The sequence below is a fragment of the Aythya marila genome, assembly GCF_965140915.1.
Source record: "Aythya marila genome assembly, chromosome: 1".
Classification (NCBI taxonomy): domain Eukaryota; kingdom Metazoa; phylum Chordata; class Aves; order Anseriformes; family Anatidae; genus Aythya; species Aythya marila.
In genome coordinates, this window is record NC_139042.1 from 122,159,902 (window position 1) to 122,178,566 (window position 18,665).

The following is an 18,665-nucleotide window of genomic DNA, read 5'->3' on the forward strand; positions in this document are numbered from 1 at the left end:
GTTGCTTTGTAGGTGGGGAATTGACATTTTCCACTTTTAGCATTTACTTGAATATGCAGACAGCACATTTTTCAGATTTTTGATGAAAAGAATTTGTACATAAAATCACATGTGTTTGTTGACTGACTCAAGTGAATCACAACGTGCTTCAAACTAGTGCGGACCGAAAGTCTTTCCAACAGTGTAGAAGTCCCCACTGCTATTATAACCACTGTCACCAGGAAGCGAAATAGGAAGTAACAACAATACCTTTCTGAGCTAATATTACTGTAGTTAAAAGTAGTTAAAAATAATTAAATTCACAAAATTATAAATAAATAAATAAATAAATAAATATAAAAAACAGTTTATACTAAAATAGCTTTACTGGTAGAAGCATTTTAAGCACAGAGGAACTGAGCGGTTTTCTGTGTTTGCATGAGGGACCACTGCAGTATGCTGACACAATCAAAAGTTTCCTGAATTTACTAAATCTGAGATTACAGAAAGAAAAAAAAAAAACACAGCTGCTAAGGCAACAGAATTTTCAATTCTATGAAGATGTGTTTTTTTAGCATACCAGGATGTTGTTTAACAACTCTGCAAATGCGCGTAGTAGTGAAAAAAAAAACAACACATCAGATCTGCACATCTTGACTGCAAGGTTTGCTTTACTCGAAGGCTGTAAAACCAATGCCTACTTTATGATACATGGCTTTTCAAAATAGCCTTGGGGCTTGGCAAAGAGTAATAGTTACATCCTACCACAAAGAGCAGAGCTTATTACCCTGTTTTTAAATTAAAAAATAATAATTAAAATAATTTAAAAATAATAATTAAAATAATTAAAAAATAATAATTAAAATAATTAAAAATAATTAAAAATTTTAATAAATTAAAAAATAATAACTAAAAAAAAAAAAAAAAGTGTTCACAGATTTTCTTTAGGTGCTCCATTTTGGTTCATTTTGGCACGTCCACCATTTGCGTCAGGAAGTTATCATCGATACACTGAAGGAACCTCCTGGACTGCGGATGGCTGGCTGAGCAGGCCTTCCAGGAAATGTCAGGGTAATTAAAATCCCCCACAATAACCAGGGCCTGTGTTTGCGAGGCTGCTATCAGCTGCCTGTAGAAGGCCTTATCAGCTTCCTCATCCTGATCTCATGGCCCGTAGTAGACACCCACAACAGTACGCCCCATGCCAGCCTGCCCCTAAATTCTCACCCACAGACTCTCACCTCGCTCCTCATCCACCCCTGGACAGTACTCAATATAATGTAGCTGCTCTTTCACGTAAAGAGCATCTGGCCTGTCTTTCCTGAGCAGGACATACCCATCCATGACCACATTCCAGCCATGGGAGCTGTCCCACCATGTCTCAGGACAACTGGAAAGAAACAGCAATGCAATAGGAGAACAGTCAGAGGCAAGGCTCTGCTACAAGCCTTCCTGGCACTGGCATATTCTGAGACCTTGTAACTAATCCGTGTCCCCAGGGAGAGCCCGGGAGGCAGGGCTAGGTGACAAGAATAAAGCCCTGTCTGTCGGTTGCTGCAACCAGTCTCACTAGCTGATTTCTGAGGCAGTAATTTTGCCTTCAGGAAAGGGAAGTCGGAAGGAAAGGGGTGTCAGCGTCTTTTTCAACCAAAATATCAGTGAAGCCCTCTGCTGACACAGACTTTGTCTAATGGCCAAACAAGAGCAGAGGTGATTGCACCTACCCCCTTTTTTTCCCAAAAGAAACAGCCTAGTTGATCATTGACAGAGGCAAGCCGATTGACCAGCCCACCACACCTCTTTTTTCCGTGTACAACCCTCATACTTGTAGTGGACTAACACGAAGATGGTTGAGGATCTGAAGAGAAAACCCCTCTTCGTTCTTGCTGTCATCTTGCTGCTTAGTTCAGCACAAGCAGGTAAGAAAGACATGAGTGCTTGGCAAGGGATTTAAGGCTTTACGTAGAAGGGCCTGATTTCAATTCTGAACAGGACCTGTGTTTCAAGAGATCCTTCCTATAATCCAGTTAGATGCCATGAGAATGGGTCCTTTCTTTTCCTATGCTTTGTTTGAAGCTGTCTCACCGATTTCACTCCACTAACTTAATTTAAAAGAATGATCCAGGATTGCTCTGAAGTGTGAGGAGGTGCAAAACGGACCACTTGACCTCTGGACATGGCACCTCCTCCTTTGCAAGCAGAGCAAGCAGAATATGCAGTAGATGAAAGAAAATAAACAGACGCTGCACTTAGCATTTCTCTGGTTAGTTGTGATCTTTTTTTACTCACAACCCCCCTCGCCTGACGCCATTCTGGACACACACCATGCTTTCACTGAGTGCACCCTTTCAGGAGAAGCTGGCTCATGAGCGGCAGTATTTCTCAACTGATTTCAGAGAACAACTCTTTCCCTTTTCCCTTCAGTCCCCAGGAACACCTAAATAAACAACAGCAAGGGACAGCCACATCCCACAAGGGGAAATCGGGAGTGTTGAATTTCATTTCTTTGTGCTGAACCTTAGGCCATGTTCCACCCAGCTGCTGTAGAATATCTTCTGTGGGAACAGGCAGTGGCTAGGAAGCTGATTGTTTATTTTTATTATTATTTTCTATTTATTTATTTAATTTTACATGCGGATTCGAGGCTGCTCCACTTCCTCCAATCCAGAAAAGGGAAGGGGCATGCGTTGTCATTTCAGCATGATGCCAGTTCATAGAGTAAACATTTTTTAGATCGGAAGGGATCATTTAATCAATTGTTTGGCTTCCTGCTCATCATGGGTTAATAAGTTTCATCCCGTTAGTCCTTCAGCCATTCCAATATCTTGCCTTCTACAACCCCTCCAGAATAGCAGCCAGTCCTCTGAAATGCCAAATGATAGATAACGCAGCTCTTCTCTGGGTAACTTGTGCCACTGCCTAGCCATACATAACTGCTCTGCATCTCCTTACTTCATTTATAGTCAAAATTTACCCAATTTTGTACTATCTTCTGGTTTGAGGTGTTGTTATTTTGTCTTGTGTTTTTTCTGTCCAGATGAAAGTCCTGTCCAGCCACTGCCTTTTCCTTCCCATAAAACATTTTCATCCTGTAAATTGATTGTCACTGATAGGTTTTGTCACCAGCATTCTCATATTTATTTCTGCATTTTTGATACAAATATCAGTTAGACTCATACCTTCTACCCAAGAAAAATTGGAAGAGAACTACGCATTCAGTGGGGGATTGGCAACCTTTTTTATTATTATTATTATTCTTTAAGATCTAATAGCCAGCTCGTAAATGTACTTAGCTGCTGGTGGACACAGCTGATATGGAAATAAATAAATAAATGAATTGTTCGTGTCTCAGTAAAACAATTCTCGGAAGTCAAAGTTATCATGACATCCACAGTTATCTTCCTGAGCCAATGTTGAAATTCCATCAAAGGGCAGAAAAAGATTCATTAGATCAGACCTGTTTTCCAGACTGATTTTAATTTATATCCTATCCTTTCACTCTTTATTAATACAAACCAAATTGCTATCTTTATTTTCCTAGTGAGTCAGAATAAGCTTTTTTCTTCCATCACATGGACATAGGCCAAACAATGCTTCTCACCCCCTCCCATTGCAGGGAACGCAAACAGAACTTCAAGGCATCAGTGTGCTGACTTCCAGCGAGCAAATTTCCTACACGGCAGTAAACTTAATGTCCAGTTTCTTCTCTTCACCCCCTCAAACCCCAGCTGTGGGGAACTCATTTTAGCTGATGATGGCATCGAGGACACCAGCTTCAACAGCAGCCTGGAAACCAAGATCATAATCCATGGCTTCAGGTGAGAGAAAGCAGAGCATCGTGGCTAAGTTTGTACTCATCAACTAAACACCAAGTGGGCATTCCCAAGCACGGCATGGGGCTGGCAGAGAAAGCCCCTGCCCATGTTATAATCTTAGTCTCCCCAGCAGTGACTGCATGTGAAACACAAGCTAAGAGCAGAGCCTGGAGTGCTCAGCACCAAACTGTACCTGAGACTTGCCTGGGAGACTTGGTGGGACAGGACCAAAGGCATGGAAAATCCTACCAACAATCCTCTTTCCAACACAAAATTAAGTCCTTTAGTCTGTGACCAGCTGCCTATTTTTTTGTGTGTGTTTCCTTTTTATTGGAGCCAGAAGTTAGGAAATTATTTCCCTTCCCTTCCCTTCCCTTCCCTTCCCTTCCCCTCCCTTCCCTTCCCTTCCCTTCCCTTCCCTTCCCTTCCCTTCCCTTCCCTTCCCTTCCCTTCCCTTCCCTTCCCTTCCCTTCCCTTCCCTTCCCTTCCCTTCCCTTCCCTTCCCTTCCCTTCCCTTCCCTTCCCTTCCCTTCCCTTCCCTTCCCTTCCCTTCCCTTCCCTTCCCTTCCCTTCCCTTCCCTTCCCTCTTTCAACCTTTCTTTTCAAGAAGATCCTTTTAAGAAGATTCTTTAAGATCCTTTTCCATTTAAATTGTCTCCTTGCAGCTCACATCCTGGTTCTTCAACTCCTTGGATCACTTAGGCATTTAGGAGCCCTGCATGCACACAGTCCCTCTAACCTTGAAAATGTAGAGATGTAAACAAGGTTTTTTAATCTGTCACCATATTGCCAGTTTATTTTACTGTGCCATTTTTCAGCCCAGTGTGACCATATAGTGTTCTTTGGTTTGATGTGCAAAAGCCTGAAGGAAAAGTGCATAGATATCCAGGATGAGACCACGCAAGGAGTCGCAGGGTCTTTTCAGGAAACCAACCATCGCCCTCACATGACACAGCACACCCCCAGCCCCGGTGGTATTAGGGGAATTTGGTAGGATACAGCCTCCTCGGTTTTCCTGGTATTCTTGGGTAGAGTTGTTGTTGTTGTTTGGTTTTAAATCACCTTCAGAGGAGGAATTGTAGCAGTGACAGACTATGTGATTTGACCAAGGACTTCGTGCCAGTTGGTAGCAGAGCAGGACCAGCTGTTCCCAGCCAGTTCTCTTACCCAAGGTAGGCTCTGTGGTGGCTGACTGAAGCATCACACCAAGACCAGGATCACAGCCTGAGTCCTACAGATGTTTCCCTCCTTTGGTTCCTTTCTGAATCAGCCCATTCTGAAAAATGCTTATTACAAAACCTTTCAGCAACTATCTGGCAGCCTACAGCAAGACACGTGAAACTCCAGCAGCAGTGAACAACAAATTGGCACGTGCCCTAGTTTGGAAGACACCTAACATACCTGTTTCTGATGACTCCTCAGGGCTTTGGGCACCAAACCTTCCTGGATTGAAGGGCTTGTCCGTGCCATCCTGCACACAAGCCAGGTGAACGTGATTGCGGTGGACTGGGTTCATGGGTCTACTGGAGCCTATCACTCCGCAGTGGATAATGTCACACAGCTGGCCCTCTCCATCTCACATTTCATCAGCAAGCTCCTGGTAAGCTCCTGTGACTTCCCAATGGGGAAACACAGTCACAAAACACCACTCATGCAGACAATCCTGAGAGTTGCTCCCAATCTGCTGTCCCCAGGAGTTGGGCAAGTGAGCTCTTTATTCCAGAGTGAGCACTGTGTAGTACTAAAGATTTTTTTCTTGTTTACTTTTCCCTTCTCTCTCAGTCCAGCCTTGAGCATGCCACTGTTTTTCTTCTTTTTCTTGATTTTGAGATTTTATGGGAAAACTTCCCAGTTGTCAGCTGCCTCTCCAGCACAGAGTGAGCCTGATGGATTCCTTGGGTTATCTCAGGTCTGTGCTTCACTGGGCAGTCTTCTTCTTCAACCCATTTTTTTTTTTTTTCCAGTAAGCTGAGGGTGTGGGATTTGAGGCTATTTTATATTTGCTTTGGGTTTCAGATACACTTCCTAGTAGCTGGAAATCCCCAGCTGTGCCCTATTTTGCTCATGCACAGCACAGCTGAACAGCACTTATGCAATGAGGATGTCACATCTTTATATTTACCAGCCATGCATAAACTCTCTGCGTAACGATTTCACTCTAGAACCTGACCACAGAGCATGGGAGTTCCTGGGTAGGCACCACAGTGTGCAGTCACACTTTCCTATCCAGAAATACAGCAGCTCTTCGAGCAGCGATCTGTGATTCTGTGGTTCTGTGATCAGGAGAATGGGGTGAAAAGGAGGGGAAAAGGGAAGGGGGAAGAGGGCTGTCACCTCTTTTTACTGATTAGGTCACACAGTGAACAAATGACTGGGCTGCAGCATGATCCCTACCATCCATCCTGTGCCTGTGCTGAACCCTAGCCCAGCTACTTAAGGAGAATTTCTGCCCAGCCTCTCCCACTACATGACACCACAGAAGACTACATTTGGCTTCTCATAAGCCTCAGTACTGCTGCAAGATGTAGCCACACATATCTCGAAGGCAGGATTGTTCATCTCATCCCTGTGGTGTCCAGCACCATGTGCAGTACCATTGTGTGGTTCCTCTTTATGGGGTCATCTCACATCATGTCTCAGTGGCCGTGCTTTACCTGCCAGTTCAGCCAATGGATAAGTCCTTTTTCTCTGAAAATATACTCTTAATAATCAGGGTGTGGGCACAACCCACATGTTCTGGAGTTGCTGAGTGGGCTGGGACAGGGTATTTCACCTACCTCCTGCAGAAATACTGATTTATATCATCGATCTGCAGGCCCTGGGAGTCTCAGGGACATCCATCCACATCATCGGCGTGAGCCTCGGTGCGCACGTCGCGGGCCTGGTCGGGCACTTCCACGGCGGTCAGCTGGGACGGATAACAGGTATCATCAAACTGAGTCTTGGGCCTTCATTTCTTGTTTGGGGGAGAGAATGGAAGAGCAGGGAAGGGGAGTCATCCACAGTGATCTTTTAACTGCACGAAGGCTCATTATATCCAAGCTGACAAGGGGCACAGTCCTACTGTACCTGGACAAGAAGAGTAGATCGGGTCCAGTGGCAGGAACCAGCATCATCCACAATCCAGGCAAATCTGTAGTGCAAGGCCAAGGCCAAGCCAGGAAGCCCAACCATCAAGACAAGGGTAGGGTCAGCAAAGTACAGGGCTGGGCATGGCATCCTTACAACACAGCTCAGGCAAGGATCAAAGGCAAGAGCCTGCGACAAAGTGGGGACCCCCCAGATGAAGCTTCTTGCTGTTTTCTCACAAGTCAGCTGTTTCCACAGGAGACTGGTCTAAGGTCACCCAGTGGTATACCAAATCAGAGCTGGCCTTGAACACAGACAGAATTCTGGATGTGAGGAAGAGGTTGCGGTGGGGGAATTACAGAGGAAGATGGTTAGAGGCTGATTGTGGCATGTAGACCTTTTCATCCATGCAAGACCCTGCAGTCTTTTAGGTATGGGGCAGGAACAGAGACAGAACTATTTGGGTGAGAAGTGACCTTGGAAGGTCTCCAGTCCAACCTCCCGCTTGAAGCAAGGCTGCCTTCTACATCAAACTGAGGGTTTGTCAAGTCTGGGGAAACTCCAGGGCTGGAAATTCATTTTGGTAAGAGGGAAAACTCCACCAAGGAGGAACAGACAGACAGAACATGGCTTGCAGCCTGCCTCAGCCCACAGTGGGCTGCCTCACAGAGGTACCCTTGAGGATAAATAAAAACTTTGTAGGTTTATTTATTTCATTTATTTTTAGCTGTACTAGAAGACACTTCTACAATCCTGATTGCCCTGTGACTTCAAAGGCACACTGGGCATTGCAGGCTCCAGTTCAGATTTAAGAGCCTGAAGACAGGTGGAATTAGACCTAAAATGTGTCTGTTCTGATCTCATCTCCTGCCTCTTTCCACACACGCACACACACAGAGCAATGTGGTTCCAGAGCCATAACTTGCTGAAGTGTGTTCAGCCACCTAGAAGGAGCTGTGAAGTAAAAACCAGAATGAATATCTTGGACGTCAGAAGACAGGCTGTTTCTGTGCAGTGAGTTTCTTGAAGTCACGTCTGTTCTTGTGGACATCTCCTTGTGCAAGAAAACAAATGCTACAGGAACTTGAATGAACTGCCCATTTCCAAAATTGCTGAAGAGCAATTTGTTTCAGTTCTTTAAATGGAAAAGAGGAAGCCTGAGGGAATCTAGTTGCGCACAGTACAGCTACAGTGAATAGTACAGGGCGTACATTAGGTGATGGTTGGACGTGATGACCTTAAGGGTCTTTCCAACCAAAGGGATTCGATGATTCTATGCTTGGAGGAGGCTGGTGTAGGGAACAGAGGGTAGAAAGATGCTTGCCTTGGAGCTGAGCTAGAATTGGCTGCTGTTCATATTAAGTGCTCCTCCCTGCTCAGGAAGAACTTTAAGCTGTACTGAATAACTATTCTAAGCCTCTCTTAAAGCCTTTGACTAAAGTTTGGTCTGTAGAAGTGGGCAGGGAACCTCTCAGCTTTCTGTATTGGACAAGACCAACCAAAAAAAAAAAAAAAGGAAAAAAAAAAAAAAGGAAAAAAAATATAAAATCAGTACATTCTTCTGAGCACTTGTCCCTTTGACAGCTTTTATTTTTAGATAGAATAGGGATTTTTTTTTTCTTCTTTCCATTCCCCTCCTCCTCCGTCCCCCACACAAATGCAACATGTCAGTTTGTGTTTTTTTGATACCACCTTCTCCATAGAGAATTAATGGGACTGAGACCAAGGCAGTGAAACTGGCCAACTCTGAGGATGAGAGCTGTGGTACACAGAGCACAGCTGCTGCTTAAACTATTGTTGCTGCCTGGAGAGTGAAAGAAATTTTGTGATGTTATTTTCCTAGACAAAAGGAGCAGGATAAACCTCAGCCAGAACAAAAACATAATCTTTAACCTGTTCCATGATACTGTCAAAGATAATTGTCAGTATTTCTTTTGCCTTTTCAGAATTTGCTCTAGCAGCATCCATATTTTTAGGCAAAATGAACTTGACTTGGTGGAGAGAGGGCTCAGAAGTCTCTCTGTTTTAAGGAAGTTTGATAGTATTGAACCTTCTTAATGCTTGGATTGGTTAATGCCTAGGATGCTGAATTCATCACCTAACTCAAGATCTCCAGTGACATTGCTCAGACTGTAGCACTACCGCAGATGACAGTACAATTAGGAAAGATGCTAAAAGTTTGATTCACTTTCACTGAAAATCCAAAAGACACCCTGTAGCCGCTCTATCAGAGGTATTTTAAGCTCAGGCATGGCTTTACAGCCTAAACACTTGAGGCTTTGTTGGTACAGAACTGCTTTGTGGAAGTGGATGTCTGGGAGCAGTGGAGGACAAGGTAAGGAAGCTGCAGTGGAATTTAGTGAGGGCAGAAGTCTTTCTGGACCATAATCAGTGTGATGTGGGAATAATTCATCACCACTGCCTGGCAACATTTTAAAAGTTTAGCATAAAATAACTGGTCCAGAAATAAGAAAGAGAGGGTCTGAGGAACACTTACTGTTGTTGAGGTGTTTAGAACCATACAATCCTAGAATGGCTTGGGTTGGAAGGTATCTTAAAGCCCACCCAGTTCTACGCCCCTGCCATGGGCAGAGACACCTCCCACCAGACCAGGTTGCTCAAATCCCCCTCCAACCTGGCATTAAACACCTCCAGGGACTGGGCATCTACAGCTTCTCTGGGCAGCCTGTGCCAGTGCCTCACCACTGTCTGAGTAAAAAATTTCCTCCTAACATCTCGTCTATATCTCCCCTCTTTTAGTTTAAAACCATTCACCCTTGTCCTATCATTATCTGCCTGGGCAAAAAGTTGCTCTGCATCTTTTTTATAAGCCCCCTTTAAGTACTGAAAGGCCGCAATGAGGTCTCCCCAGAGCCTTCTCTTCAAGATGAACAACCCCAACTCTCTCAGCCTTTCTTCACAGATGTTCTCCAGCCCTCCGATGATATTCGTGGCCCTTCTCTGTATCCACTTTAAGAGGTCCACATCCTTTGATTTCGTTGCAGGCCTGGATCCTGCAGGCCCAAAGTACACCAGAGCCAGCCTGGAGGAACGCCTGGACCCTGGGGATGCCCTCTTTGTGGAAGCCATTCATACGGATGCTGACAGTAAGCTGGTTTCCATCCTCTTCTGCACGTCTGTTCCTCCTGCCATCATTATTGCTAAAGACCACGTAGGTCATTGTCCCATTTACGCCAGATGACTATGAGTTCAGGTTCAGTATGAGAATACTCCTTGATTAGATAGGCTATCTAATATTTGCTGGCTATCTTAGAGCAAAAACTTCTTCCTTAACCTTTAACAGCAGAGTGAATTACTGCAGCACAAGCTCAGTGTGGTTTTTACCACCTGGAAGGAATTTACATGTCTAGTCTCACTTTGCTTTTGCTCATATGACATCAGAAAGGTGCCAACAGAGTAACATTTCCAAAGCACTTAGGGTCTGCTAGGTAGAATGTGAAAAAACAAACAAACAAAAACACAAACAAACAACTGTGTGGTGCCCTTCAGTCATACCTTTTACCCAGAGATCACAAAAATCTCCACCAACATAACTCTCGGTCACGCCTTATAATCTCCCATGAAGATTGTGGTCACAGGGTCAAGAAGATGAGGGATGGGGATGATGATGAAGCCAAAGCTGCCAGTCGTTTTGGTGGCAGGTCCTGGAGCACTCTCTGCTCCGTGCAGGAAACGTGGTGATGACATGAACTGCACAATGCAGGCATCTGGGAGGGAACAGGGAACGTGTCCTTGCTGTGTGGAGGAAAAAAAAAAAAAAAGAGAGAGACATGGGGAAGCTGGGTCCAGCACTACTAATATTCAACCAGTTATTGGGCCGTCAAACACCATGTAGGGTGTATCTTACAGAAGAGCCAAGCATAAGAATGAAGTGGCATTTCACCTGCTTTCAGATTTCGGGATCCGGATCCCTGTAGGCCACATCGATTATTTCGTCAATGGAGGCAAAGATCAGCCAGGATGCCCCCGATTCATCTCTGCAGGTGAGAGCACTCTTTGGCCAAGCAAAGAGCCTTCGTGGTCATTTAGCAGTCTGTGAAAATGCTGTTTGGCAACCAGCTCCTGCTACAGTCAGAGAAGATATCAAAGCAAGACAACACATAAAGACACATGGCAGCAGAGCTTCACAGCCCACGTCTCCTCTGAGCAGCACAGAAAGGAGCTGAAACTAAAATCACATGCAGGTCAAGTGTCTTGGCAGCACCTGCTGTCAAGAGATGTGATTTTGGTGACACTTCTCTATGAGCCCACGCGACCTAACACCAGCAGAGCTTATATCAACAAAAAAAAAAGCATTTTTGTTAGAAGGGCTCTTTGCTACCAGCAAAAGCTTCTTTTTCTTTTCATGCTGCAGGCTTAGACAGCTTGTAAGATTACTGCCTTTTCCTTCTAGAGAGTAGGACCTCACGCAGTAAATAGTGTGGATAAATATTCAAATAGTTTCTGGATGAGCCAGCTCCATTGAGGGTCACGTTACAAGGGATGCCCAAGGCACCTCAATTCCCACACCTGGGGTCACAGTTTGTAGCCACAGAGGTGCTCTACAAAATGTTATTGATGGAGAGGGGATGGCTGCAGAATCGGTATTTCTTGATTTTCCATTCCTTAGGGAATTGCAGAAAGACCCAAATCGACTGAAAGGCTCACTGCTGCTTTTCTCTAGGTGACTTTCTTCTTACAGGCTACAAGTATCTGATCTGTGATCACATGAGGGCAGTGCATCTCTATGTCAGTGCCTTGAAACACTCCTGTCCCGTCGTGGCGTTCCCTTGCTCCAGTCATCAGGATTTTTTGAATGGCCGCTGCCTGGACTGTGATGATCCCTTCCTGTTCTCCTGTCCCAGAATAGGTACAGTACCAGCATGAGGCCTTCACGGAGCAGGGGACGATACATTCCTGACGGGTGTCAGTGCAGACCGCAGCACACGATTCAGATTTCTCTGAGCAGGTTTTGCTTGGGATCCCTTTGGGGATAGTGAGAAGCTGTTTCATTTTCAGGCTTCCGCAGAGAAGCCAGAAGCTCATGTATTGTCTGAGGTAAAACACCGGTGTCTTGAACATTTCTGATCTTTAAACGTTTCACAGGGCCCACCAGCATGTTAAAGGACAGTCCAGAATCATCTGCCTAACACATGGGCAAGGAGCTCAAAAAGTGTCTTGTTCAGAGAAGCAGCTGGGAGTTTTAGCCCACGCATGAAGTCCCATTCTCTGTGTCACTTCCTCCTGATAAATCCCTGACACGGCCACACCAAAGATGGGCTGGCAGAAGGCAGTATTTGCCTCTTTTAGGCTTCTGAAACTGGGCTGTGGCAAGAGGAGAGGAAGCATCCTCTGGTGCTCTTTGGTGACTTGCACTGAGGGGCTTTCAGATCAGCCACTCCCTTCCCACCTTACCAAAATCACCTTGTCTCCTCCTCAGTGGTGCAGGTCTTCCCAGTTGAGCCAGAAATCCAGTTCTTCTGAGGGCCTGTTAACCTGTCAGACAGACACCACAAACCCATGTTTGCTCCCATTTGCACTGGTGTAAAGGAAGGGTCTGTCCTCCAGGACAACAGGGTTGGGAGAGGGGAGCAGAGGCAAATTGGAACTGATTATATTTCTATTTCTGTTCTGTCTCCTTCATGGCTTTCCCTGCCATGGCTAGGGTAAGTACAAGCCACTCACTCCCGCATACTTTGCCTCTTGCTCATATTTCTATTTCCGTCTTATTCATGGCTTTGTTTTGCCCTGCAGGCCTGCTGGAGCAGGCAGGGGTCAGCATGAGAAGGCTGCCCAAGGAAGTGGTTGTGTACTTAATGACAAGTCCTTCAGCCCCGTTTTGTGGTAAGTAACAAAGAAAAAAAAAATCAAGCCAGAAGGGGTTTGACCAAATGAGGCAGATTGTCTGGGGAGGCCAGGCAGTCAGAAACAGCTGCTGTGGCACAAGACACATAGCTGGAAATCAATTGCTGTGCATATCTCCCCTGCAAAGCCCTTTCTAATAGATTTATTAGTGTGGGCACAGCCCTGGATTAACACGGCCACATGGCCTCAGGACTGAAGTGAGGGGTACAGAAAAGGCCAGTCTGTTCGCAGACCTGTCTACTCTGTGTCTCATACTGCAGAAGCTATTTTCTTTCTTAAATCTGCTTAACCTTCTTTGTGCTGGTGGGAGCAGGGAGTGAGAGCTAGGGATGGCTTTTTTTTTGGCAGGCTAAGCATAAGCCACTCACTCCCGCACACTTTGCCTCTTGCTCAGTCCACCACAGCGTGGTTGAGTTCCGACTGCAGAAGAAAAGAAGTGTAGTCACCAGCATTGAGATCACTTTCTACAGCAACAGCACCAAGGACACCACGAAGATCACCATGTGAGTGACAGTGCGTGCTTCTGGCCTGTTTTTTTTTTTTTTTTTTTTCCCCACCTCCATGTGTAAGGATGTTTGTCCCAGTCCAGGAAAGGCACAAGGATAGCACATCTCCCAGAGCACAGTCACTGTGTGATGAAGCACAGCCTTTCTTCTTGAACCCCTCCACATTTCCCTTAAATGCTCTCAGGAATCAGGTATGTGTTGCCATTATTCGGTAACCCTGGCTAAATCCACAAGTACACAAAGCAGGAGGTGTGTTCCAGGATCCCCAGATTTGCCTACCTTTGTGTTGCTACGATAATTCCTTTTGTACACCATACCCTTGATTCAAATCACAGTCGCTGTCAGATAGTTATTAACCCTACTCTACACCAAGACCCTATCCACCACAGATTCCAGACTGGACATCATGGCTCAGACATTTCTCTTGATGTCCATTAGGACTGCAGCTGCAGAGAGGAAACAAATGCATCGCTGCACAGTCAGAAATGTGTTCAGTAGCTTGTTGTCTCTGCAGTAACACAGCAAAGCTCCCACGGTCCCAATGCAGGGGAAATGTTCAGTGAGCAGGGGACCAAGACCACATCTGTAAACACTAAGCTTTCGCTTGACAACACCGTCCTCCAAACCATACCTGAATTAAAAGATGAGATGCAGAGCCCTGTTCCCCCAGCCCTTGCCTCAGGGGGATCTCCCCACCACAGAGAAGTTCCCCAGAAAAAAAAAAAAAAAAAGTATTTGTCACTTCTTCCTACACTTTCCTACCCACTGTGGCTGTCTGGTAGCCACCATATGGGCATCCAGCTAAATGCTGCATATGTTGCAGACAGCAAATATTATTGGTTCCCTTGGGAAGCAGGAAAGCAGCCTGCTAAAGGCCTCAGCCAGCTCTTCTCAGATCAGAGGGGTCCCACTAATGGATCCCACATAGACCTTACTAAGCCAAAAGATTGTGACCCAATGCTGTGTTGCTGTGATCCTGTGCACCAGGAGGTAGGGGTGAGAACTGGGGAAGGGGAAGCCTGCTTTAGGGTGCTCTCCGGCATGACACAGCTGCTTGATTACAGATTTCCAGCCCCAAACTGCTATTTGGAGTTCATGCTCCAGATTGATGGAGCTCAGTCTGTCCAACCCCTCCACAAAGCAAAGGCAGGTCCAAGCAAAGGCAGCCTTTGAAACTTGCAGGCCAACTTTGCCTTTTTTCCCAAAGATGCAGAAGGGAGGAAATAACACCACGCAGATAAAGTCAGGACCCTTGGGTTTTCTCAGGAAAAGTTGCAGCACTTCTTTTTCCAGCTGTCTTGATATGTGTCCAGCAGGAGGCATGTGAACACTGGAGAGAAAGGCTGCGACACAGCCCAGGGAAGTGACATGGGCAGGCGATCCCACGGCTTTACTGTACCCTCAGGTTTTAATGAGTCAGAGTTACAGCTATCCAGGGGCACCCTTGCCCTGGGAGGACAGCAGCTGTGTCAATCACTTAAGCGCCCTCCTAAGAAGCAGGAGACTAAATGCACTTACAGATTTGGGAGTTGATGCGAAGATATCCTTTTTAACTCACACTAGAGTAAAAAGCAAAGGAACTCCCCCCACCTCCAAGAAAAGCTCAGCCCTCCAGTACAGTCAAGCTCAGAGTGTCAAACAGGCATCTTTTGCAGGTTCTCGCACCGCAGTTCAGACACTGATTTGTCACTGAATATTTTAAGTGATCTGACCTGCGTGTCGTCCCGTGGTTCCCAGGAACCACACGGGACCTGGGAGCGTCCAGCCATTCCCATGCCCTCAGCAAGTGACTCATTCCTTGCCTCACACCGACCTTTCTCAATCTATTCTGATCTCACCAGAGATGAGACAAGGCAAGATGCCATTATCCCACACACGTTGCTCAGAGTGCCCTCGAGACGCGTCCCCAAGCCCCACAGATGCCGTGGGGCTGACAGAGTAAGGAACTTGTTACAGGGCCCTTTTCCCAGCTGCACTGGCATTGCTTACACGTCAGTGTAACATGTCATCCTCCTTCATAGCCACGGAAACATGCTTCTGAAGTCAGCCAGAGTCCCACAGGCATCCAAAGGTGGTGTGAGCTCTGACCAAACGTCAGTCCCAGCGGTGGATTTCTTCAGCCTACTTAAGTGTGCTCCTAGGCACAAAGGTCTATCTATCCAAGCACTATCCAAGCACCCCACCTTCAACATGGCCAAAAGCAAACACCTAGAGAAGAATATAAAAAGGCATGCTGCAGTACTTCACCACGGTAGTTTCCCTATTTCCCAATTTCCAGTTAAACACATCTCAGGGACCCTCAGAGCCAAAGGCGAGTTCTTTGTTTTTATTAGCTCCCAACACTTTTATTTTCCATGAACTCATCCAGACCCCTCCTATGACTTGTGCAGTCGTATAAGCTTTCTAGCATCCACAACAACCCACAGCAAGGATTTTAACAGCTTGAACAGAATGGCATTTTGTGCACTGAGCAGTCATTTTAAGCCTACCACCTGTTCACTTTATTGGATGACCCCTGGTTCCTGCACTGGAATAAGTGGTGAATAATCAGTTCTGATCTGTGCCATTCACAATTTCATGTTCACCTTATCTACTATCCACCACTTACCTCTCTGCAGCAATACGGGTAGTATTTCAATCTATACACAACAGTGAGAACAGTTTTTGCAATTGCGTGACAGAAGGAAGCAATTTTATACAGAAGTGCTCCTGACTACAGAGGTGAAGCAAGGAGGGAAGGCCAGTAAGTTGCAAGCTCTCAAGTAATGCCCTATTTTGACAGACGAGCCTTTTATTTATGCGAGGGTTTCACGTTAATACCCCAGCTTCCTCAGTGTTTCGATGCATCCGCAGGCTGACTGAACACTCTCCCTGCCTTGCAGACCTCAGCAGGAGGAGGTGGGCAAGCGGCTGCTGGCCCACAAGGTTCCCCTCTGCGAGGTAGACGTCGTGGTGCTCAAGTATCTCCCCAAGAACCGATTTTGGAGGAAGGATGAGTCGCACATTGTCGGCCAGTTCTGTGCGGCCCCACTGCCTCTCAATAAGAAGTAAGTAACAGGAATACCTTACGGGATGGACAGGCAGGCAGGATACATGGCTTTTTGCCACTTAGGATTGGGACAGCATGGCACATTGCCTTGAAGGTGTGCTAACCTGCACCCCTGGAAGCACTGGACTTGGCTGTGATGTGGGTGGGAAGCTGCAGAGTTGCACAGGGTCACAACTGCCCTCATCACAAAACCAGGAGCACTCCGAGCAGCAAGGATTCTTCTAGGAGGGGGTGGTGGAAAGGTGGAAGACACAGCTCCATAGACTGCCCTCCAGCTGATTCAGCCCAGCCAAGGCTTAGCTCCGTGTTCACCATACCCTTGCAAAGCAGCATGAGGTCCACCAGCAGCTTGTTTGCCCGTGTGTCAGGATAGTGACCCCTGCCTGCTAAAACACAGCCTGACTTCCCTGTGCTCTTCCCACAGCAGGACCATGTTCTGCCTGCCCTGGAACATCACTCTTCATGGCAACATGGACCTCTCTTACCAGCTGTCTACTGCATGTGCCTAGCATGGCTTTTGGAGTATGGATGCATTCCCAAAACTGTGAAGGAGTCCTAACCCTACTGCTTCTCTCTGCTCACGGAGGATACTTTCATCAAGGAACCACGTTTTTTTTTTTTTTTTTTACTTCCTGCCTTCAGGAGAAGATGTCAAGGAAAAGTAGCATGCAGTACATCAGTGAGTACAAGACTTAGCAGTTGCAGCAAGACTTCCCAGTTAAAAGACTGAATTAGGACTTTTATCTCACAGATTCTGCACCAAGCTCTGAAAGAGACGGGCAAGTCATTTAATCACAAGATTTCAATCTCTGTGAAAGGAGGAGATGATATCACTCTTTCTACACAGGTCGTACTGGGATGATTCATTTGTGTTTTATTAAAGCGCCCTGAGGTTTTCATAGTAAAGGTGTGAAGTATTACTTCTGCTCAGCAAGGGGAGTTCAGTTTTGGTTTAGCCTTGGAACTGGGAGGTGCTATAGAATCACAGAATTGTATAGGTTGGAAAAGACCCTTCAGATCGTCAAGCCCAACCATCACCTAGCACTAACTACCAAGTCTACCACTAAACCACATCCCTAGTTGCTTAGACAACTTCCTTAGCAAAGAACTCACTTGCACCATCTGCAAGATGCTTTCAGAGTAAGAATCTATCAATTCTTGTTAGCCCTCTTGCTACATAATCGGAGTGGATCTCCATCTCACGGCGGGACTGGTGCAGCTCTTCATGCTGTTGGCTTGTTCTCTTTGAAGCTCACATGAATTGAAACAGATACCAGAAGCACAGAGTGCTCTTCCATGCAATTTTGCACTGCTTTGAGCAACTGCCCAGAAGAGAAGGTAACAGGAGGACATCAGAGTATTGTAGCTATAGGGCCGCCTAACACAAATTAGTCCCAGGAACTCAGCACTGCCCTTCGGACATGGAAAAGCAGCAAATGTCTGGAAATCACTGGTAGAAGACTACAATATCAAAGAGACACATACAGAAGCAGCCCCTACCCATTCTACCTGTTTTCAACCACCTTGATACATCTGCAAATTAAAGAGGAGACAAGTCTTGCATCACTTTTGCCCCCAGCCACACACCCTGTAGACCATTCGCACTGGTTCCCTGGACTGGCTTTACTGAGAGACAAAAAAGCACCCCAGGAACACTGTGGTCAAGAGAAAGGGACATGCTAAAAGCGTTTCTGCCTTGAGGAGAGCTCTGCATGAGCTTCACTCCATGAGGCATTGTCACTGCAGAGCTACCTCCTGCCTTCAGCTCACATCCCAGCTTCTGGACCCTGCCACGTGGCTGCTTGGGAGGTTAATTAACAAATGATCTCCAGTGCCCGCTCAGGAGAGGGCTAGAGCCAGACACTGGCAACCTGGCAGAGATCCCAGTTAGGTGGTGCCATGACTGAAGAGTTGTGCAGGAGCTTCTTGTTGAAGGCTGGAGTACAACCAAGAGAGTGCAGTGACTGGCCATGGTGACAGGCATTAGCAGGATGATCCTCATGCTGGGCAGCCCCATTATCCTGTCCTGGGATGAAAGCAAAGGCAAGTAGTGCGAGAAGCAGCATATGCAATGATGATGACTACGGATCCCACGTACCCACCACTCCACCAGCCTCTCCAGACCTCAGATCCCGTGGGGTTCAGATCTCACTTGGAGGAGACCTGCAAGCCACAACAAACTATCCCCAAGAGCACAGCCCAGGGGAAATTCTCCATGGGTATCTCCATCTCCGTGACTCCCTAGAAGAGGAAATGGTGGGGGAAGCCCACCAGCCCAATCTCATTGCAGCTGAACATGGAAGAGGCTTTCCAATTTCACACTTTCATCTAAGGCTGCACTTTCTTCTCCCTACTGATCTCCCCAGAGACTTTTTTGCACCC

At 46.3% G+C, this 18,665-nt stretch overlaps 1 protein-coding gene across 2 annotated transcripts; it reads left to right on the forward strand.

Annotated features, from left to right (window-relative positions):
- The first annotated feature begins 1,685 nt into the window (after positions 1–1,685).
- PLA1A (phospholipase A1 member A) lies at positions 1,686–18,623 on the forward strand. Of its 2 annotated transcripts, none has more exons than XM_082784561.1 (11): positions 1,686–1,898; positions 3,596–3,797; positions 5,217–5,394; positions 6,610–6,718; positions 9,869–9,970; positions 10,778–10,867; positions 11,548–11,733; positions 12,618–12,707; positions 13,123–13,231; positions 16,117–16,281; positions 16,708–18,623. In XM_082784561.1, exons 1-11 carry the CDS (start codon positions 1,826–1,828, stop codon positions 16,790–16,792), a joined length of 1,389 nt encoding a protein of 462 aa, XP_082640687.1. In that variant the 5' UTR covers positions 1,686–1,825; the 3' UTR covers positions 16,793–18,623. The 2 variants fall into 2 exon arrangements, with proteins under 2 accessions (XP_082640687.1, XP_082640688.1); XM_082784562.1 differs by having other exon boundaries at positions 11,566–11,733.
- Positions 18,624–18,665: the final 42 nt, after the last annotated feature.

Coding starts and splice junctions, on each gene's coding strand:
- PLA1A (XM_082784561.1), top strand. CDS start 1,826: ATGGTTGAGGATCTGAAGAGAAAACCCCTCTTCGTTCTTGCTGTCATC. Junction 6,719..9,868: donor TCAGCTGGGACGGATAACAG/GTATCATCAAAC, acceptor ATTTCGTTGCAG/GCCTGGATCCTGCAGGCCCA. Junction 16,282..16,707: donor CCACTGCCTCTCAATAAGAA/GTAAGTAACAGG, acceptor CTCTTCCCACAG/CAGGACCATGTTCTGCCTGC.